This window comes from Rhinolophus sinicus, linkage group LG03, assembly GCF_036562045.2.
Source record: "Rhinolophus sinicus isolate RSC01 linkage group LG03, ASM3656204v1, whole genome shotgun sequence".
NCBI classification, from domain to species: Eukaryota; Metazoa; Chordata; class Mammalia; order Chiroptera; family Rhinolophidae; genus Rhinolophus; species Rhinolophus sinicus.
The window spans coordinates 61,655,765-61,680,437 of NC_133753.1; the positions used below are offsets into that span (position 1 = coordinate 61,655,765).

A 24,673-nucleotide genomic window follows, 5' to 3' on the forward strand; every position below is an offset into this window, starting at 1 on the left:
ATTTGCAAAACTGTAAATGTCATGCTTCCCACTAATTTCCTTTTTGTTTTTAGAAAACAGTTATGTTTGTATTAATGTGTAGTGGATTTATAATTACGAATGAATATTTTCAAATTCCTCAGTTTTAATGTCCAATGAGATATATTGATATATACAACTCACATAAATGTTCTTTAGGGTTTCCAATATTTCTAAGAAGTAAAGGATCCTAAGAGCAAAAACTTTAAGAACCACTTGCTTAAGAGGGACTACTAACGAAACTGTAAGAGAAAAGTTAAAAAGCCATTCCCTCAAATGGAGAAAAATTTTAATTTGACAGTTCACAAAAGAAGATCCACACATGGCCAACAAACACGAAAAAATACTCAACCTAATTAATCATCAGGGAAATGCAAAATAGAAATACAAGGAGATACCACTTACCCCTGTAGAGAGGTTGAAGTTAAAGTTAAAAAGACTTGGTAAGGATGTGGGTAACTGAAACTATCAGACATTGCTAGATAGAATGTAAAATGGTATGAATATTTTGGAAAACAGCTGGGCAGTTTCTTAAAAGTTAAAGAGTCAACAAATAGTGCTGGGACCAATAAAGTTGGACCCTTACCTCACACCATCTACAAAAATTAATTCAGATAGACAGAAAAACTAAATATAATAACTAAAACTATAAAATGCTTATAAAAAAACCTAGGGCTAAATCTTCATCACCTTGAATTTGGCAATGGTTACTTGGATATGACATCAAAAACACAAGCAACAAAATTAAACAATTGGACTTCATCAGAATTAAAAACTTTTGTGCTTCAAAGGGGTACACAGAATGGGAGAAAATATTTGCAAATCTAGTAAGAGATTTGTATCTAAAATGTATAAAGGACTCTTACAACCCAATTTAAAAATGGGTAAAGGACTTAAATAGACATTTCTCCAAAGAAGATAAACACCTGGCTAAGAAGCTCATGAAAAGATGTTCAGTGTCATCAATCATTAGGGAAATGTTATCAAAATCACAGTGAGTTGCCATTTCACAAACACCAGGATGGTTAAAATTAAAAAAGACAGATAATAACAAGTATTGATGAGGATGTAGAGAAATTAGAACGCCCATATTTTCTGGTGGGACTCTAAAATGCAGTTCCCTAAAAAGCTAAACAAAGAGTTATCATATGACCCAGCAATTCGACTTCTAGGTATACACTCAAGAGAAATGAAAATAGATGTCCACATAAAAACGTATATATCGTGTTTCCCCGAAAACAAGACCTAGCCGGACAATCAGCTCCAATGCGTCTTTTGGAGCAAAAATGAATATAAGACCCGGTTATATATTATTATATTATATTATATTATATTATATTATATTATATTATATTAATTATATTATATTATATTATTATTATACCCAGTCTTGTTATATTACATTATATAAGACCAGGTCTTATATTACTATATAGAACACCCTGTCTTATAGTAATATAAGTAAAATGAGACCAGGTCTTATAGTAAAATAGAACCGGGTCTTATATTAATTTTTGCTCCAAAAGATGCGTTAGAGCTGATTATCTGGGTAGGTCTTATTTTTGGGGAAACATGGTATGTGAACATTCACAGCAGTCATTTTTCATAATAGCCAAAATGTAGAAACTCAAATGTCCACTAACTGATGAACTGATAATCAAAATGTGGTATATTGATACAATGGAATATTACTTGGCAATAAAAAGGAACGATGTAATGATACATGCCGCAACATGGATGCACTTTGAAAATATTACGCTAAGTGAAAGAAGCCAAAACATAAAGGCTACATACTGTATGATTCCATTTATATGAAATGTCCAGGATAGGCAAATCTATAGAGATAGAAAGCAGATTAGTGATTGCTCAGGGCTAGGGAAGAAGGAGCTGACAGGTGATAGTGAAAGGGTATGGAGTTTCTTAGGGGAATGATGTAAATGGTCTAAATTTGATTGTGGTAATGGTTACACAACTAACTAAACTAAAAGCTACTGAATTTATACCTTAAATCAGTGAGTTTTATGGTATGTGAATTATAGCTCAATAAAGCTACCACATACACAAAAAACCACATGTATCTTCTATATCTGATCTAGCAATACCAATCTTAAATATATGCCCATACATGTACTCAAACAGAAATATTCATAACTTTATTCATGACGGCCAAAAAGCAAACAATCCAAATGGATAAAGAAATTATGCTATGTGGTACAGTGGTACCTCGGTTTTCTAACATAATCCGTTCCGGAAGACCGTTCAAGTTCTGAAATGTTCGAAAACAGCCGACAGCTAGGTCTCAGGATCTTGCACTCAGTGGAAGCCGCATGACATGTTTGACTTCCAAGGCATGTTCGAAAACCGAAGCATTTACTTCCAGGTTTATGGCGTTCGTGGACCAAAATGTTCGCCAACGGAGACGTTTGAAAACCGAGGTACTCATATAACACAATACTACTGGGGAAGAGGAGGTAAATTACAGATAGACATGCAGAAAAAAATGAATTAAAAAATTATGCTAAGTGAAAGAAGCAGGACACACACTGTATGATTATAATCATATGAAACTCTAGAAAAGATTAATATAATCTATAACGATAGGAAGCAGATCAGTGGTTGTCTAGGGTGATGTTATGAGAATGTCGGTAAAGGTATTTTTTGGTCATGGGTGTTTAAATCTGTTAAAAGTCATGAAAACATACATTAGATGAGTGTGTTTTATTGTGTTTAATTACAATTACATAATTAAAGTTAATTTTTAAAAAGTCAATACAGGAGATAAAACGGAATTCTAAAAGATAACTAGTTCACCAAAAAGGCAGGATAAGAACAGAGAAACAAATGACAAATGGGATAAATACAGAATAAGTAACAAGATGGGAGACTTTAAACTCAACCATATTAACAATTAAATTAAATAGATGAAACATGAAAATTTAAATATAAAGTGTTAAAAGTGAACTGGCATCTTAAGATGCTTAACCATAGAGCTGGGAGGACTATGGGTGGAGCTGGGCCCCTTGTTAACTCTATAGTCTTGACTTCCTGTTGAACTCTATGGTAACCTCCGGGGCAGGGACGCAAACAAAAAGGGAAGCTATGTTGGGCTCATTTTCTGCCCATGTGGGCAGCTGGTGGGCAAGACCAGCCAATGAGTGTGCATGCATTCCTTGTTTCTGTTTCTTTTACTTGTCCCGAATAAACCATTTTCTTTTGGTGGATTACCTGGAGAATTATTTGGCCAGTCGACATTATTGGCATCCAACATGAGGCTGGAACCCAAGACCCTGAGATTAAGAGTCTCATGCTCTACCGATTGAGCTAGCCGAGCTATAGCAACATTGATCAGTAACAGGGTATGTATATAGACAGGGTGGAAAAAAGTATATCACACAAATGCTAAGCAAAAATGCTGTGTGGATGTATCAATACTAGGCAAAGTAAACCTCAAGGCAAATAACATTACTACAGAGGAGAGACTTCACTGTGATAACAAGAACAATTTACACCCAACAATCATTAACTGTGTATGCTACCTAATAAAAGAGCATCAAAATAAATGAAGTGAAAACTGACAGAACCGAAAGGCGAAGTAGAAAAATTCAGAATAGCTGGATTTTAATACCCTTGTCTTAGAAATTGATAAAACGAGTTTAAAAATAGGACATAGGAGATTGGACTATTATTAACCAACCTGATCTAATTAATACTTACAGAATACCACACTCAACAATTCCAAAATACACGTATTTTCAAATACACATGGGACATTCACCAAGACAGACTATATTCTAGAAAGTATCAAAAAACACCAAAGCAATGAAATCATACAGAGTATATTCCTGGACCACAATGATGTTAAATTGGAAATTAACAATTAGAAAATATTTGGAATGCCCAAATACCTGGAAATTAAACAACACATTTCTAAATAACCATGGGCCAAAGAATAAAGCATAAAGAAAATATGGTAATAAAAATATAATCAGAATATGTGGGAAAGCAGTACTTTGAAATTCACAGCTTTAAATACTTAACATTAGAAAAAAATTAAAGTGTACTATTAATGATCTAAGCAAAGGGCTGGCAAACTACAGTCCAAAAGCCAAGTCCAGCACACTGACTGATTTTATATGGCTAGAAAGCTAAGAATGTTTTTTATATTTTTAAATGGTTGGTGAGGGGCGGGGGGATCAGAAGAACAGTATTTCATGACACATGAAAATTATATGAAATTCAAACATCACTGGCCAAAGTCATACTCATTCATGTATCGTCTACAATGGAAAAGTTGAGTAGTAGCTGCAACAGAGATAATATGAATGCCTCAATATTTCTTACTTAAAATATTTACAGAAAAAGTTTACTGATCCCTGATCTAAGCTCCCACGTTTAGAAGCTAGAAAAGTAAATCAGAGAGTACAAGAAAATATTAAAAATAACAAGTAAAATTGAACAGCAAACAAAAAAGAGAAAATGAGCAAAGACCATGTTGGTTCTTTGAAAGAATGAAATTGATAAAACTCTAGAAAGACAGATCAAAACAAAGATAAATCATAAATTATCCACATCAGGAATGAAAAGAGGAGATCCTACAGACATTATTAGGTTAATTCAGGAATACTGCAAATCTTTTACACTAAATAATTCAACAACTTAGATGAATGGCCAAATTCCTTGAAAACCATGTAATATAACCAAAGCTGAAATAAGAAATGAAAAAAGAAACAACCCTATATATATTAAAGAAATCAAATTTATAATAAAAGCTATCTCACAAAGAAAATTCCAGTCACATTCCAGAAATCCCACTCCAGAATTCACCAGTGAATTCTACTAATTATTTACGGATGAAATAATACTAAGCCAACACAAGCTCTTTCAGAAAAAGCAGAGGGAACAATTCTTGACTTGTTTTTACACCAGCATAATCCTGATCCCCAAATCTAAAAGTATTACAAACCCAAACAACTACAGAACAAAGCCTTCATGAACACAGAAATAAAAATGTTTAAAAAAACAAACAAGAAAAGCAATCAAATCCAGCAATACTTGCAAGTTTGGTTTTCCATTCAAAAAAATTTATATACTACTCCACATTTAAAGAATAAAAAAGTAAAATCTGAAGATCTCAACAGATGTACAAAAGTCTTTGACAAAGCTCAACATGATAAAAACTTTGAGCAAACTAGGAATAGAAGGGAACTTCCTCAAACTAATAAAAGATAACTATGAAAACCATTTAGCTAACATCATACCTAATGGTAAACAAACTCTTTTTCCCTAAAATCAGCAACAAGAAAGGTGTTTGCTTTCACCACCTCCACTGAACATTGTACTAGAGGTCATAACCAATACAAGAAGTAAAAGGCTTAGAGAGCAGAAAAGAATAAAACTGTCATTATCTGATAAATGATATAATTATGTATAAAAACCTCTGAAATCTTTTTTAAAAAATAGTGCTACAGGTATTAAGTGAATTTACCAATTTCACATGGTACCAGGTCAGCATAGAAAAGTTATATTTATGTATATTAACGACTACAAAGCAAAAAATTTCAATGTATACCATTTAAAACAGCATCATAAAACATTAAATATCTACAATAAAACGAATGAAAGTTGTGTAAGACCTTTATATTACCGGGAGAAATTAAGAACACCTATATTAATGAAGAGATATACCATTAATTGGCAGATTCAATATTGTTACGATGCCCATTCTCACTAAATGATCTACATATTCAATACAATTTCTATCATAATTCCAGTAGGCTTATTTGAGAAATAGACAAGGTAATTCTAAAATTTATATGTAAGTGTAAAGGATATAAAATAATAAACTTGAAAAAGAACAAAGTTGGAGGACTTTATCTCATTTCAAGACTCACTATAAAAGCTAAACTAATAAAGACAGTGTAGTATGGGTATAATGATAGACAGATATATAGAGAGAGATCAATGGAACAGAATACGTTTCAGAAATAGATCCACACATATATATAGCCTTTAATTTTCAAGCAAGATACTAATTAATCTCATGTGGAAAGGAAAGTCTCTTTAACAAATGTTGACTAACTGGATAGCTATGGGGGGCGTGGGACGGTGGAAGAGGGAGAAGAACTTTTCCTTCTCTTATTCATCCATCCATCCATCCACTTATTTATTTATGTATCATTATGGTCTCACGGGCTATTTTATTCTAGAGGTTATAATCTGTTACTACCCAAGCCCTAGCATGAGATATGTCTTCAAGGAGCCCTGTTCCTTTTAGTGAAAGATAGTATTTAGAAACTAAGATCTGGGTGCTAGGTATACATAGTTCAACAAAGAGCAAGGAAATATACGAATAAATGAATGCATGTATGTCAGGTTGTATGTGTGTACATAAAGGGAAGGAGGAAAGGAGAGAGAATATGAATATAAATTAAAACAAATTATCTTCTCCATCATTAAATTTAACCAGCCAGTCTGAGCTAATTTTTTTCATTCCATAATAAATGGTAAATTACTTCATTAATCTAGCTGTTAAAGAATACAACTAGAGGGACTTGCTTACATGAACAAGTGAGGTTTAACTTTGGTAGGAAGGAGGAAAACAACCAAATAAAACTACGAAGCTTGTTAATATAAAGGTTAAAGAGAACAGTTTTCATTTAATAACATTTTATTAAACTAGGGGGTATAAACCATCAGTGGATTATAAAATCAATTTAAAGTATTAGAGTCACCTTTAAAAGGAAAATAAGAAACAAGACTAGAAAAGACAAATCAGAGCATATAAAAGATATTAAGGATGAGTTTTGTTTCATATGTATAGATGTATTATAAAGATGTATTTCTTTCTGTAGGTCATACTTAAAAAATCAAAAAAACACTGATTTAACCTATCAAGTAAGGATTTCACTACTTCATTAGATTTATAACCATATGGAAATTGGTGACCCTTAACTATGACAGCATAACAGTATTTAGGTATCATTCTGTTATGGGAAAACTCTAGAAACTACCTATTTAGGTGTGAAGAGATTTCTGATATAAAACAAATATATTTTGGTTGTGAAGCCTTCACTTCAGATATGTATCAGAAATCTTATGCTAAAAGCAGAAAGGCTGCATGTCAACAATTGCTGAGTACTCTTGCTGACATGTTCCTAATTCCAAAATCTGAGAAGTGGTTAAGTCTTTGAATCATAAAATCTGGATGTGAAAGAGACCTGAGATTTCATTCACCCTGTTACAGGCTGAATTGTGTCTCCAAAAACTCACCAATTGCAGCCCTAACCCCTAGGACCTCAAAACGTAACCAAGGAGACGGACTTCAGAGAGGTAATTAAGTTAAAATGGGATCATTAGGGTGGGCCCTAATCCAAATATGACTGGTGTCTTTGCAAGAAGAGGAGATTAAGACACAGACAACACAGTGAGCCAAGAGTGGCCATCTGCAAATCAAGGAGAGGCCTCAGAAGAAACCAACCTTCTGACATCTTGATCTTGGGAATTCCAGCTTCCAGAACTGTGAGAAAATAAATTTCTATTATTTAAGCCAACCAGTTTGTGGTATTTTGTTATGGCAGGCCTAGTAAACTAAAACACACCCCTTACATATGCATAAATGAACAACCTATGCTTAGATTACCTAAATAGTCTCACGGCTAATTTATGCACAGTTAGGACTAGAACACAGATTAAAACTTGTTAGATATATAAAAATGGCTCAGTTATAGGCAAATGGCAAGAATACCAGTAGCCATTGGTCCTAGAAATCATAAAAGTAAAAAAACAAAAAAGAAGGCTGATATAAGGAGAGCAAGTTTCAAAAAACCGGACTCATGAGCTGGGCATGAAAGCAATGTCAGATATTTTAGAAGGGGCACAACTCAAAAGAGAAAGCTTACCTTATCTAAAAGTTCAATTCCAGCCACATAACTTCAAAAGTCCAAAAGAAGAGAAAAAGGAAAGGTACCAAAGAAACCAAAGTGGCAACACAGGGAGCTGTCTAACTAACTTGGTTTTGAAAAGGACATTTGTGGAAATAAGTAGTCTATGATCCAATCAGAAAGACTAAAGATAGAAGATAATGACATATGCAAAAAAAATACTAGGGGGAAAAAACTTCCTGTAAAAACATAAGCTTCAAGCTTTGAGCTGATGACTGATTATAAACAAATGACAAAGCGGGCAGCACTGGAAGACTCAACTCCTGTTTACTTTCATCAAGAATAATTCTCAGTCCCGACAGAAGACAGGTAATGCTATAAAGACGATCTCGAGCTACTTTGGGACAGAATGGTATAGGAGAAAGAGCACAGGTATCACAGTCAGATGTACATGGATTTAAATCCCAGTACTGCGGCTTACTGGAGGAGCAGATGGAAGGCAAAGTGGTTAAGAGTGTATGCTCTGGGGGCAGCCGGATGGCTCAGTTGGTTAGAGCGCGAGCTCTGAATAACAGGGTTGCCGGTTCGATTCCCACACGGGCCAGTGAGCTGCACCCTCCACAACTAGACTGAAGACAAAGAACTGCCGCTGAGCTTCCGGAGGGGCGGCCAGATGGCTCAGCTGGTTAGAGCGTGAGCTCTCAACAACAAGGTTGCCGGTTCAATTCTTGCATGGGATGGTGGGCTGTACCCCCTGCAACTAAAGACTGAAAATGGCAACTGGACTCGGAGCGGAGCTGCGCCCTCCACAACTAGATTGAAGGACAACAACTTGGAGCTCATGGGCCCTGGAGAAACACACTGTTCCCCAATAGTCCCCAATTAAAAAAAATAAATTAATTAAGAGTGTAAGCTCTGAATCCAGTACCTGGATTTCAATTAGTGTTGCCACTTAAAGCTAAGTAACCCTGCACAAGTTATTTAACCTCCCTGTGTCTCAATTTCCTCATTTGTAATATAGAGATGATGGCACCCACTTCATATGGTTTATAAGGCTTAAAGAAGTTACTGCACTTAACGCACTGAGAACAGTGCACAGCACATAGTAATTGATCAATAACTGTTAGTGATTGTTTATTTGTTCTGTTTTGTTCTTTTTTATCCTGGGCAAGCTATCTATTGTAATTGCTGTTGTTATTGCTGACACTGTACAGGTTACCTAAATTTACTAAGCCAGTTTTTCTCTTCTAAAAAAAAGTATCAAAAGATGGTTTAAGGATTAAGGACATACTGGGTATAAAGCACCTAAGAGATACTCAATGAACAGTAGATGCTAACTTCTACCCAAATTTTGAAAAGGACAACAATGCTTTATTTAAGATACTGAACGTAAGCAAGTGTTATATAGATATTCAAGTAAGATTTTAGATTATCAAGAAGATGGTGTAATAACAATGTAGATAAGAAAGAAATAACAATTAGAAGCCAGTATAAACTCATTGGCAATAATACACGAAAAGCTAACCTTTTCATTTACTTCTAACATGGGGTTAGTAGACTGGGAACAAAACAGTGTACCTTGATTTCAGTAAAGCATTCAAGTATTAATTTTCATAATAAATTTATAGAATATAATAAAGAAATCTGGAATGAATGATAGTACAATTAAATGAATTTGTAGGAAAAACTTTACCCCAAAATAACATTCATGAATAAGACACTAGTTTGCAAACCAGTTTTTTATGGCCCTATACTATTTAACATCTTTGAGTAAGCAGGCATTAATGAAAAATCCTAGATGTTGGTTTAAAAAAACAAAAGAAAAAGAAACTCAACAACAATTCTACAGAAAAACCCTGAGTGTTTTAATTGACATGAGCAAAAATCTGCTGACCAACAAAGAGATCTAACTACTAAAAGAGAGGAAAAAAACATGATATGATACAATATGATGTAATATAATGCTACATTAATAGAAGAATGCCCAGATCAAAGGAAGTAAATATGAAGAGAAGTCAGAAGACATAGGAAAAACCTATCTTTACCTCTGGTTGTTACTTTTCATGAACAGAAAAGGCTGATCGAGATGGTGACTTATATCATATACTGTCATATAATGAAAACTACAGATTTTTAGACTAGTAATTAAGGTTTTGCATTTGCACATGCAGAAAAAGAACATGTAAGAAAATAAAGGGTAGATTCATCTTCCTCAAGATGAAAAATTTTACATTTAGAGTTGTTCAGAGAATGGCATTCCCATCAACAGAGGCTGATGACAACCAATTAGGAATTTACAGATTAGGAATCAATGTTTCTGGAAGAAATCTGATCTTTGTTACATGATAATACTAAAATACTTCTAGTTTTTTTTCCACTATGTGTGTGTGTGTGTGTGTATGTGTATACATATATATACACATAGTATATATATACACACACACACAAATACATATATACGCCGTGTGTGTGTATAAGTTAACTCAAAGAAACTTTTTAAAAATTGTATTTAAAATTCAACAAAAGAAATTTTGCTTATATTGTTAGATAAACAAAAATAAAACAATCAAAACAAAAAGACAAACTCTAGAAACACAGAATACTTCTAAATCTTGGGCAATGATTCACAATAAGTAAGTTTTGTTAGTTATATGTGAGAGCAAAATCTATCACTATGAATAAGTCACCACAGTGATTTACTTGTCCAAGTGATAAACTTACATTATAATGAAAATTTTATCATATATAATCCCAAGAAAAAACACAAGAGTAGTAAACAGTAGTTTAAAAATCTACATAAAATGAATGTTAATAACATTATCCATTTATAGAGTGCATTAAAATTTCTCAAACTGCTTTTCCACCTGTTTGCCACCTAATCTGAAAACAACTCTGAGGTAGACAAATGGTATTAATCCTATTTTACTGTCTTCCTGAGGCTCAGAGGGGTAAACGACTTTCTTCAGATCACTCAAATTGGTCCAGAATATGAATCTGGAGCATGTGACTTGTGGTCAGCATCCATTCTTTACTTTAACAACTTTGTTTTCTCTTTAATGAAATAATGCATTTTCATTGTACAAATGTTAGAATTCAGAATGGTAAGAGAAATCATCTCCCCAATTAAACAATGTATTAATAACGTTAAGGAGAAACTATCTTTCATTTGAGTTGGAAAAAAAAATGTAAGTAAAAGAAAAAAGTCAAGTAAAACAACTCAAATAAAAGAAATTTTTCTTTTACTTCCCATAAAACTGTACTGAAAAAAACAGAAGGCAAAGAGGATCAGTTAAGCACACTAAATAACGTTTTCTTAAACAGCCATTAAATACCAAGGGTGCTGAAAAAAATGCATACAAATTTTAAGAGATGTTATCTACGCTCAAGGCAGTAGTTCGCCGTAATCAGAAGTGTCTGGACAGGGGCGGACGGGTAGCTCAGTTGGTTAGAGCGTGGGCTCTGGGCAACGGGGCTGCCGGTTCGATTCCCACATGGGCCAGCGAGCTGCACCCTCCGCAATTAGAATGAAGTCAATGAGCTGCCGCTCAGCTCCCGGGTGGCCAAATGACTCAGTTGGTTGGAGTGCGTCCTCTCAACCACAAGGTTGCCGGTTCGACTCCCGCAAGGGATGGTGGGCTGTGCCCCCTGCAACTAGAAAACGGCAACTGGACCTGGAGCTGAGCTGCGCCCTCCACAACTAAGACTGAAAGGACAACAACTTGGCTGGAAAAGTCCCAGAAGTACACACTCTTCCCCAATAAAGTCCTGTTCCCCTTCCCCAATAAAATCTTTAAAAAAAAAAAAAAGGGACGTGTCTGGACATTGATAGCAACCACTTTGAGCACCTCTTGTAATTGTAGAAGTCAAACATGACTTACATTCATCTTTTGTTATCGGTATATATTGAGTATTACAATTAATACAGTTTCTTCGTTTCTTAAAACGCATATACATTTTTTTGGCACCCTCTGTAGTTTGCATGTTAATACACTTAAATAACACCAAATGGAGACACATGCCTTTAAAGTGGGTTCTAGCAATATCAGAATTCTTGTCTTTACAAGCTTATAAAAACCCTAAACTTCAATTTTAATTATATAAGTAAAAGGTAAAACCATTACCTTGGGTGTGCTTCCTTTAATGAACTTTTTAATTGAGGACAACAAGCCGGTTTCATTCTTCGGTGGTTTTTCTCCTCCTGAAGGCAGGCTATCATCAACCTCTGAATATTTCCTCTTTGCTCTGGCAGTGCGTTGTGTTTGGATTTGATTTGATTGCTGAGAAGCTTTCCGTGTTCTCAGCCTCATCTTTTATGGGTGCCACATGTAAAACTATACAGGAAAAATAAAAAGGGTTATTTATTAAAATTAAACCTAGCATACCCATATTTCCCCAGCTTATATAATAAAAATATCTTCATTAAAAAGAAGTCCAGGGCCGTCCTGGTAGCTCAGGCAGTTGGAGCTCCATGCTCCTAACTCCGAAGGCTGCCAGTTCGATTCCCACATGGGCCAGTGGGCTCTCAACCACAACGTTGCCAGTTCGATTCCTTGACTCCCACAAGGAATGGTGGGCTACACCCGCTGCAACTAAGATTGAACACGGCACCTTGAGCTGAGCTGCCGCTGAGCTCCCGGATGGCTCAGTTGGTTGGAGTGCGTCCTCTCTACCACAAGGTTGCCAGTTCGACTCCCACAAGGGATGGAGAGCTGAGCCTCCTGCAACTAGCAACGGCAACTGGACCTGGAGCTGAGCTGCGCCCTCCACAACTAAGACTGAAAGGACAACTTGAAGCTGAACGGCACCCTCCACAACTAAGATTGAAAGGACAACAACTTGACTTGGTAAAACCCCTGGAAGTACACACTGTTCCCCAATAAAGTCCGGTTCCCCTTCCCCAATAAAATCTTTAAAAAACAAAAAACAAAAAGAAGTCGTGATCTCTAAGAGATTGAAATGAGAAACTAACATTTTAAGTGAAAGGCACTGTGCTTCGAAACTCGTAGTATATACATCATCCCAAATAACCTTCCCAACAACTTCTGAAATACATATTCTATGATCAGACACTAAAGAGTGTGCATGCTCTTTCCACAACACTATGCTGCCTCTACCTATGCCGACATTATCATTCATTTAATCATTCATTCAACAAGTATTTATTGAGCAGTGACCACATTCAAGGCACTGGGCAGCTAGTAAATAGTAAACAAAACAGGGCAAGTTTTCTGCCCTCTGAAGCACAATCACAATGTAGTAGAAAAAACCCTCAGTCAATAAATGAATTAATTCTATGAGCACAATTCCTGTAACTAATAATCATATAAGTGTAACAAGAGAAGTTGGATCATTTTGTGGGATTCGATCTTACCACACATAATGATACTTTAAAAAATGAATTCATAGCAGAAAGGAAACATAAGGCAATCTCCTTGAATGCTCTCATTTTACAGATGAGAAAAACAGTGGCTGGTAAAACTGTCCCAAGACTTAAAGGTAGTTAAGAACACACCCTGAATTAGAATCTGTGAAACAGAACACAAAACTACTAAACTAAGAATTAAGAGATGTGAATTCTAATCCTACCTCAATCATAGTTAAGCTGTAGTCACAACAGTGTTTTTTCACCTGCATAAAGAATATATTCATCTTACCATCTTGAGGCTCAAAATGAAAAGGAATTACAATAAAGCTCACAACAGTAATGTATTCACAGAAAGTCTAACTCCACTTAAGCACTCTAAACTCCTCAAGGTGTAGCAAAGTCCTGACAAAGGTTAGGGTCTTCCCCAACCAATGAGGAAGCTTAAGAAGTTATGTCTTTACTAATTCAACATAACTGAACTCACAGAAAGACAGTTAGAAACCTTTAAAAAACTATACAGAAACTTTATACTATTCTACTACACAGTAACTGCTTTTACAACAAAAAACCAAAAACCCCAAAATCAAGGGATTCACTAGGAGTTCCAAATATCTTTCCAAGTAATTACTTTTTCCCTATCACCAAATGGTGGTGTTTTAAGTTGCTATCCCCAAATAATATAAATATTGCCTTTTCTCCTGAAGAGTCACTGTTAACTTCTAAAGAAAGTTATTTTTAATCAATTTCTGTGAGGTGTTTTTTGTTCCAGTTTTTTCAAAAATACCTAAGGGTGAACCTACCTTAAACTCAGAATCATTAAATGATTATACAAATTAGAAAATGTTATAAAACAATATATTGATGTAAAGTAGGTCTTAAAAGACTAAAGGTGTATAGGTAGCCCAGTCTTATGAGGTTCAGCTCATGAAAATTTAAACACTTATTTACCAGAATGGTAATAAAAGGATGAAAATTATAATCTCTACCCACGAGAATCAAAAAGTCTAGGAGGTAAATATATATACACGGTCTGACAATAAAGTTCGCGAACTTGTTTTAATGCTGTTGCTAACCTTTTTTGATATCAGAGGGATTAGTCATTATGAATTTGTACCAACTGGACAAACACTTAACCTAGTTTACTATTCAGAAGTGCTGAAAAGGCTGCGTGAAAAAGTTGGATGACCTGAACTTTTCGCCAACAACTCATGGCTCTTGCATCACAACCATGCACCAGCTCACACGGCATTGTCTGTGAGGGAGTTTTTAGCCAGTAAACAAATAGCTGTATTGGAACACCCTCCCCAGTCACCTGATGTGGCCCCCAATGACTTCTTTCTTTACCCGAAGATGAAAGAAATACTGAAAGGAAGATATTTTGATGACATTCAGGACATCACGAGTAATACAATGACAGCTCTTATAGTCATTCCAGAAAAGAGTTCCAAAACTGCTTTCAAGGGTGGACTAGGTGCTGGCGTCGGTGCATAGCTTCCCAAGGGGTGTACTTCAAAGGTGACCATAGTGATATTCAGCAATGAGGTGTGTAGCATTTTTTCTAGGATGAGCTCGTACATATCACAGTTTATACATAAAATGTACATATCCTTTCAGACCTTGTACATATCACAGTTTATACATAAAATGCTAGAGCACTGCATGTTGAGAGTAAAGAAGGTTCTGGTAAAGCTTAGAAGAAAAGTCCTCTGAACTAAAAAATAACCAATGGATTTTCACTGGAAAGCAAGAGAAGAACATTTATAAAAGGAAGCTGAAATGTAGAGGGCGTTTGTCTGAACATTTCAATAGTGAGTTATAGAAAGGTGTTATGTAATAGGTCTGAAAGGGCTAAAGCAGTCAAGCCCTCATGAACTTTCAAAACTGACCATTCATGCGACAGATGAAGAAACCACATACTTTTCAATCTCACATGGAATGTTCACCACAACAGACTACGTGGTGAGCAGTAAAACAAGTCTCGGTAAGTTTCAAGATTAAAATCTTACCAAGTAATAAAAACAAAACAAAAACAACTCTTTAAGAGCACCAAATGCTTCGAAATTTAAAAATATAAATAAATGTTGAGTCAAAAAAGAAATCACAAGATGAACACAAAATATTTTTAATTGAAAAATAACAAAAACAGAGCATATAAAAATTTCTAGGATGAATAAGCAGCACTTAGAGGGAAATTATAAACATATATGCACTCAACAACAGAGTCCCAAAATATGTGAAGTAAAAACTGTCAAACTAAAGAAAAAAATCGGCAATTCAACAATAGTTGGAAACTTCACTGCCTTACTTTCAATAACAGATAGAACAACTACACAAAAGATGAACATAGAAATAGAAGATTTGAACAATTCTTGAGACCTACGAAACATATGTAGGGCGCTCCATCCAACAACAACTGAATACATATTCTTAGTTTACACATGGAACATTCTCCAGGAGAGACTACATGTTAGGACACAAAGCAAGTCTCAATAAATTTTAAAGGATTGAAATCATACAAGTATAAGGTCTCCAAACATATTGGAACAAAATTAGAAGTCACAAGGAAGAAAAATGTGAGAAATTAACAAATATGCAGAAATTAAACAAACTCCTAAATAACTACTGTGTCAACGAAGAAATCACAATGGGAATCAGAAAACACTTCAAGATGAACGAAAAAACACAACATACCAAAACTTATGGGATGCCCCAAAAGCAAGTTGCTCAGTTGCTCAGAGGGCAACTGAATGGCTGTAGATGCTTATATTAAAAAAAGAAGACCTGAAATTGATAACAAAACCTTCCACTTTAAGAAATTAGAAAGAGAAAAGCAAACTACATCTAAAGAAAGCAGAAGGAAGGAAATAGTAAGAGCAGAAATAAGTCAAATAGATAATTTAAAAAAAAGAAAAATCAATGAAACCAAAAAAGCTGGTTCTTTGAAAAGATCAATAAAATTGACAAAGCTTTAGTTACACTAGCCAAAAAAAAAGAAGAGTCAGCCTACTAAAATCAGGAATGAAAGGGACACTAATACCAACCTTAAAGAAAGAAAAAAGATTATGAGGGAATACTATGAACATCTATATATACACCAACATATTAGATAACCTAGATAAAATGGACAAATTTCTAGAAAGATACAACTAAAATGGACTCAAGAAAAAAACAGAAAATCTGAAAGGTTCATAACAACTAAAGATTGAATTAGCAATTAAAAAAAAAAAACTTTCTACAATGAAAACCAAGGACCAGGTGACTTCACTGAAGAATTTTACCAAATGTTTAAAGAAAAATTAACACCAATCCTTCTCAAACTCTTCCATAACACCGATGAACACCTCCCAACTCAATTCATGAGGCCAGCATTACCCTAACACTGGCAGAAAAGAAAACTACAGGATAATATTTTTTAAGAACATAGATGTACATAAACAGCCTCAACAAAATACTAGCAAACTAAATCCAGCAGCTTAATGAAAGGATTATATACTAGGACCCAGTGGGATTTACCCCAGGAATGCAAGGGTGCTTTTTTTTATTTATTTTTTTACATCTACAGAATACTTTATTCAGCAACAGCAGCCTACACATTCTTCTCAAGATCACGTGGAACATTCACCAAGGTAGATCACATTCTGGGCCACAAAACCAAACTTAACAAATTTAAAAGAACAGAAATCACACAGTGTCTCTTCTCAGACCACAGTGGAATCAAGCCAGAAATCAATTACAAGCAAGGGTGGTTTAACATATGAAAATCAATCAATATAGACTCCACGACCACCACTAAGCTGATCGAACACACTTGTTCACACGCCTCACCCTGCTTCCTCTGCAACCATGTCTGACAAACCCAATGTGGCCGAGATGGAGAAATTCGGTAAGTCAAAATTGAAAATGACAGAAACACGAGAGAAAAATCCACTGTCTTCAAGAACAATTGAACAGAAGTTGGCGAATCATAATGAGGCACGCACTGCCAATATGCACTGTACATTCTACACGCATTGCCTTCTTTACTTCTTTTAGCTATTTAACTTTGTAAGATGCAAAGAGGTTGGATCAAGTTTAAATGACTGTGCTGCCCTTTTTCACATCAAAGAACTAAGGACAATGAAGGCCACACCCGCCTCTCACATCTGCCTGTCTGGGAAGGAAAAGAACTTACATGTTGGTGAAGATAGACGCTGGGCGAAATCTAGAGTAAAAACCAAGCTGGTCCAAGGGGTCCTGCTGGTTGTAAGATGAAGTTTAATCAGTGTCATTTTTTGTTGTTGTTGTTCAAATGATTTTAATTATTGGAATGTGCAATTTTTTAAATATGCAAATAAAGTTTTAAAACCTGGGGGGGAAAAAAATCAACCTAATACACCATATTAGAAAAAGAGAAAAAAAATCTACATAATCATTTCAATTGATGCATAAAAAGCATTTGACCCAAACCCAAGACACCCTTTCATAATAAAAACACTCAACAAACCAGGAAAAGAAGGGACCTTCTTCAACCTGAAAAAAGCTATCTATGAAAAAGCCACAACTAAAATCATATTTCACAGTGAAAAACTAAATGCTTTTCTCCTAAGATCAAAAATTAGACAAGAGGGCAGCCAGTTGGCTCAGTCAGTTACAGCACAGTGTACATAACACCAAGGTCGCTGGTTCGACTCCCACATGGTCCAGGGAGCTGCACCCTCCATGACTAGATTGAAAACAACGACTTGATTTGGAGCTGATGGGTCCTGGAAAAACACACTGTTCCTCAATATCCCCCCCGCCCCAGTTCTGTTCACATTTTACTGGAGGTTCTAGCCAGGCAATTAGTCATGAAAAAGCAATCCATGTTAGAAAGGAAAAAGTAAAAACTCTCTTTGAAGATAAAAGCGAAAACTGGATAAACTAGGCTTCATAAAAATAAAAATTTTCTGTTCACCAAGACACCAGTAAGAACATTAAACGGCAGGCAACAAACTGAGAATATTCACAAAACATATCTTGCAAAGTATATATATGCAAAGACTATATAAAGAAATCCTAAAACACAAAGAAGACAAACCAGCCATTAGAAAAAAATGGGCAAAAGATTTGAGAGGCCACTTCATAAAAGCTAGATGATTAGCCACAGGCATATGAAATGACACTCAACATTATGCACCACCAGATGTACAAGTTCTGCTGGTGGGAATGTAAGGTTTTTGGTAAAAGTTTACCAATTTCTAATAAACAACACCTATCCCTTTGATCCAGTAAGTTCACTTCTAAGTTTTTATCCAAGAGAAATGCAAACATTTCTACAACATACTTTTACAAAAATGTTCCAGACAACTTTATTTACAGTAGCCGCAAACTGGAAACAATGGAAGTGCACAGTGATAGACGAATATTGTGGTGTTTTCACACAGTGGAATAATCATCAGACACAAAACAACAATTACTAATATCATCAACATCATCAACAACATGACAGAATCTCACAGACATTATGCTGAGCAATGGCAGACACAAGAGTATATATTTGATGATACCATTAAAAAGAAATTCTATCAGAGACAAAAATAATCTACAGAGAAAAATATCAGAAGTTGCCTTGGGGAAAGGAAATGTCCTATACTGTGATAGGGGTGTGGATCTATTTGTCCGAATTTACAGCTAAGATCTATGTGTTTCAAAGTATGTACATTTTGCCTAAATAAACACCTGTAAAAAGTTCTTATGAACAATAACGACCAACAAGGTAGGAGGAAGTTGGGAGTGGGTGGGAGTATAGATCCCACAAGAAAGAAATGTTAGTAACTATTGAAACTGAGTGATGGTTATATGGGGCTTAATACCATTGTTTACTTTGTGGGTATATTTGATATTTTCCATTAAAAAAATAACAACAGCAACAACAAAAAACCCTGACTACCAGAGATACTGACAGGGTTTCAACACTGAAAAGAAAATGCCAAATAAAGTCAAAATAGAGTAGGACAGGATCAAATGAGAAAAGCAAAGAGAAATGTTTACAAAAAGATGAGAAGAGGAACATAAACTAAGCAATCTGAGAGAGCAATTCTCCATATTTTTGAACACTTTAAAAAAACCACAAAAAGCTCCATTTAAGTAAAAAACTATCTTGAATCAAACCTCCTAAAGTTCAGGAAAACAAACTTCATATTAAGAAGTAACAAAAATTAGATCAGAGCCCATATAGTTACAAGAAAGAAAAAGAGTAGACTAAAACCCCTAACTTCCTACACACAATAAAATTACAAAAGACAGGTCCACAAAAACAGATCACAACTATAAACTACATTTCCAAGCAAGCTTAAAGACACTAATACAACAATAAATTTAACCAAGGTTTGGGGCATAAAGGGTGAATAAAGTGGTAGGTAGAACTCAGAAAAAAATTTTAAAGCAAAGAAAAAAATCATTTCAGAAATAAAGACTAAAAGAGAGAACAAAGAAGTAAATGAACACAACAGGTAGAGAAAGAAGGAATATCTCTCAACATTACAAAAAAGGATGAAAGAGAAACTGATAAATATTAGAGATAAAGATCATACTCAGGCCAGCCCAGTGGCTCAGGTGGTTGGAGCACCATGCTCCTCATGGCAAGGTCGCCAGTTCGATTACCACATGGGCCAGTGAGCTGCGCCCTCTACAGCTACGATTGTGAACAATGGCTCTCCCTGGAGCTGGGCTGCAGTGAGCAGCCATGGGCTACTTTCACGTGTGCTTCCAGGAACGCCGGCAAGAGCACAACCGGTGACTGACTGCCTCAGCCGGGGTGGGGGGAAGCGCAAGGCTCATAACACCAGCATGGACCAGGGAGCTGTGTCCTACATAACTAGACTGAGAAACAACAGCTTGAACCAGAGTGGGGGGCGGGGAGCAGAAAAATGGGACACACACAAAAAAAGATCAGATTCAAAAGTAAACATGAAAACCTTCCAGAAATAGAAAATGTTTAAAATCATATATTGAAAGACAGACCTGAGAATAGCAACCCAGAATGACCAATTCCAAGACATAGTCTAGTATGAATTACTAGAATTTTAATTATTGAACTTTAAGGAGGGAAAAATCATTTTGCCAGATGTAAGCAAACTTTTTCTTACAGAACCAGACAGCAAATATTTTAGTCTTGCAGACCGTAAGGTGAAAGTTATATGAAATTCAAATATCAGTGTTCAGAGCTATGTTCCTTGGTTTCCATATTGTCTATTGCACTGTATAGCAAAAGCTACCAAAGAGAATATGTAAATGAATGGGCATGTCTATGTACAATAAAATTGTGTTTACAAACAGAGGCAATCAACCCATGGACAGTAATTTGCAGACCCCTTATCTAGGTAGGCACTAAATAACTTTAAAATGGAGAGAAAAAAATACACTACTCTAAATTTTTCAATAGCAACACTTTGTGCCAGAAGAAAAATGGAGTAACCTATTTAAAATAAAATAATCAAGGAAATAACATATAAACCAAGAATTTTATATCCAAAAAAATAACTTAGAAGAATACCGACCACAAACTGTTATCAGTATGCAAGAACTCAGGGAATATTGTGCTTATGGAGCCCTTTCAAAAAAATCTGATAGAGCACTTCATAAAACCAAACTGACTACAGATACTGCATAAGAACTGATGGTAAGCACGAAGCATAGAACATGTAGTTATTCGTACAACTAGGATAAAATAAAGGCTAAAAGAGACAGAGCATTGTATGAAAGGGCTACATTCTCTGACAATGTATAGACTCAACTATTTAAAAGTGAGGGAAGAATGGGGAGAGCACAGCAAAAGAAGTGTTTATAAGGCTTCAGTAATCATATAAATATGAAGTTGCTGGAATTGCCATTGAGACTTGTGAGGTAAATGTTACTTAGATTTCTAATTTAAGCTGTCATCCACTAGGGCCTTGGGAACCAAGACACAGTATGGAACACAAGACAGATATAAAATGGAGGAAGAGATAAAAACCCTGGAATTCTGACTATGGCCAAGTTAAGAGGGCAACAAATCCTATCCACAAAAAGCCACCACACAGTTGGACAAAATGACAAAAAACATTTCAGCACTCTGGAAATCAACCAAAAGCGTACAACAATCTGAGAATGCTTACAAAACTGCTCAACTCAGGGTAAGAACATTGGAGTCTGTGCCATTGTCTGGAGCTGCTCCACTCCCCCATCTTCCTACCTGCAAGCTCAGATGATTTGGCAAGCTGAGAGGACTGGCAGATTTGAGGTCACCATAAAAAGAGACTCACATGATTCAGAGCAGTTGGGTAATGACCACATTCAGTGCTGTCATCAGTATAAGTGACAATTCTGGTGTGTGGGATAATTTCTGTGGCAAGTGAAGTTAGGAGGGCCAACAGCTCTACTAGCTTGACATTGCAGGGGTTGCTGGGACAACCATATTGCTGGCTGAGGCAGTACACATGCACAGAAGAGACTAAAGAGGGTCCAAGCTATGTACATACTCTTGACCAATCATGCAGCTACACATATGAACACAGGAGATATGAAATGGATCAGTAGAAAATAAGACCTGGGACAAACTTGGAAAAGGCCTGAACTTGGAATGTGCACTCCACACAGAACCACAGGCAGAGGGAGAAGAAGCCTTACTGTGCAAGATGTTTGGGCACAATATGTGTCCAATCATTAGGTGAACCACAGAACTATGCAGACACAGCGGTGTGCCCTAGTAGCCAAGCTTAAAAATTAAAACAAGAATTAAAAAAAAAAAAGTGGCTGCACACTGCAGGGAGACAAAATTCATAGATTTTGCCTGTGGAAGTTAACTAAACAAATAACAACTTCCAGAGGGAAAAATTCTGAATCCAGAGTGGCTACAATATCTTATCTAAAATGGCCAGTTTTCAACAAAAAATTAGGAGACACACAAAGAAACAGAAAAATATGCAATGAATATGTATTAGATGCCAGGCTTACAACAACTCAAGAAGAAACATAGGTAAGTATTCCACCTACATAAGACAAAATTCACTCTTGCCCTTACAAGTTTGAGAAATTCTCTATTTCAGGTGGACATATTGAGCCTTTTCTCTGATGATAAAATATACATTGTCAGAAAACTTTAAAAGCACAGAAATATATGAAAAAACTCACATAATTCCTAAACCTAGAAATAACTGAAATGTGGGTATATGTTATACTATTTGTTTAAATATGTATAAATACCGGGGGTGCCAAAAAAAAGGTACACAAGTGGATACTTTGGTCAACATTGCTCAAGCCATAGTTCACCATAATCAGAATGCAGAAGTCAAACATGACTTCTATTCAACTTTCGTTGTCAGTATATATTATTACAATTTTAATAGTTTTTTTTCTTTCTTAAAATGTGTATACATTTTTTTGGCACCCTCTGTGTTTTAATCAATATTCAGAATTATACTCCATGCAGAATGGTATGACCTGTTTTTTCCCATCTTATACTATAAACTCCATAACCAATGTTGTTTTTTTATCTGAAAACATAATTTTTTAATTAGTTTCAGATAATACAAAAACCTAATGACTAGACATTTACACCCCTCACAAAGTGATAACCCCAACAAGTCTAATACCCATCTGACAAGTGCATAGCTATCATACCATTGACTATATTCCCTATGCCGTATTTTACATCCCATGATTTTATATATATCTTCACCTATAAGTACAGATATAGATATAAATATAAAATGAGGTATGACAGTTAAGTTTGTAAACTAGTTGCAACAATGTTGCTAACCTTTTTTGATATGAGGGGTTATAAATTTGTGCCAACTGGACAAACAGTTAATCAAGTAAACTATCTGGAAGTACTGAAAAGGCTGTGTGAAAAAGTTAAACGACCTAAACTTTTCTCCAATTCATGGCTCTTGCATCACGACAATGCACCAGCTCACAAGGCACTATCTGTGAGGGAGTTTTTAGCCAGTAAACAAATAACTGTACTGGAACACCCTCCCCCACTCACCTGATCTGACCCCCAATGACTCCTTTCTTTACCTGAAGATAAAGAAAATATCGAAAGGAAGACATTTTGATGACATTCAGGACATCAAGGGTAATACGATGACAGCTCTGATGGCCATTCCAGAAAGAGTTCCAAAAGTGCTTTCAAGGGTGGACTAGGTGCTGGCGTTGGTGCATAGGCTTCCCAAGGGCAGTATTTCAAAGGTGTACTCCAATGAGGTATGCAGCACTTTTTCTAGGATGAGTTCATGAACTTAATTGTCTGACCACATACATATACATATACATGCACACATACATATATTAAAAACACATATTTCAAAGTTATAGTTGACATTCAATATTATTTTATATTAGTTTCAGGTATACAGTGCAGTGGTTAGGCATTTACATAATCTATAAAGTAAGTGATTCCCCCCGATAAATCCAATACCCATCTTATACCCTACATAGTCTTTACATTATTGACTATATTCCCCATACTGTATTTCACATCCCTACGGCTATTTAATAACTACCAACTTGTACTTTCTGATCCCTTCACCTTTCTCACCCATCCTCCAGTCCCCCTCCCATGTAGCAACCATCAGTTTGTTCTCTGTATCTATGAGTCTAGTTGTTGTTCGCTTATTTTGTTCTTTAGATTCCACATATAAATGAAATCATATGGTATTTATCTTTCTCAGTTTGACGTATTTCACTAAACACAACATCCTCTATGTCCTTCCATGTTGTTGCAAATGATAAGATTTCATCCTTTCTTATGGCAGAGTGATACTCCATTGTATAAATGTATCACAATTTCTTTACCCAATGAGCCACTGATGGGCATTGGGATTGTTTCCATATCCTGGCTACTGTGAATAGTGTTGCCTTACAGCTGCCAAACCGTCTGGTCCCCACACCTTCCCCATGACATCACAAGGAAGTGTCTCAGAAAGCTGAGACCCGATGGAATAATATCGGTAAAGCTTCCTTGCGGGAGTGTCCCGGAAAGCTGGGAACTGATAGAATAATATCAGTTAGCCTCTCTTATCTGATGGCTTCAGTACAGTGATTCTGTCCCCTGGGGTTATAGTGTGTGTGAAGGCACAGTATGTGTTGGAGCACAATGGGAGCTTTCGGGAAGAACAGCCAGTCAGCCACGTGACTCGTAGACCATGGAAAAATCAAATTTTATTTCCTTGTATGTTTACTAATAAAAGCCATGAGTTGGCCCGATTCGGGGCTCAGTCCTTGAGACTTGAGTCCCTCGGCCCCGCTTGCACTCTATTCTTGTCTATTGTCTTTCTTAACCTTGTGCCGCCCTTCTCGCTTCCCACTGCTTTTGTTGTGCTGGACGCGACAGAATAGCACTGCAGTAAACACACGGGTGTACATTTTTTTGAATTAGCATTTTGGATTTCTTTGGATAAACACCCAGGAG

General features: G+C 35.8%; 1 protein-coding gene across 4 annotated transcripts in view; it reads right to left on the reverse strand.

Moving 5' to 3' along the window:
* CTDSPL2 (CTD small phosphatase like 2) overlaps positions 1-24,673 on the reverse strand; it is an 88,109-nt gene that overhangs the window by 41,616 nt on the left and 21,820 nt on the right. For 3 of the 4 annotated variants that reach the window (XM_019725319.2, XM_019725320.2, XM_074327825.1), the window contains exon 2: positions 12,020-12,229. In XM_019725319.2, coding sequence (XP_019580878.1) covers positions 12,020-12,205 — 186 coding nt within the window. In that variant the 5' untranslated portion in view covers positions 12,206-12,229. Of the gene's footprint in view, positions 1-12,019; positions 12,230-12,506; positions 12,628-24,673 lie in introns of those variants that run through there. The other variant, XM_074327826.1, reaches the window with a different exon arrangement.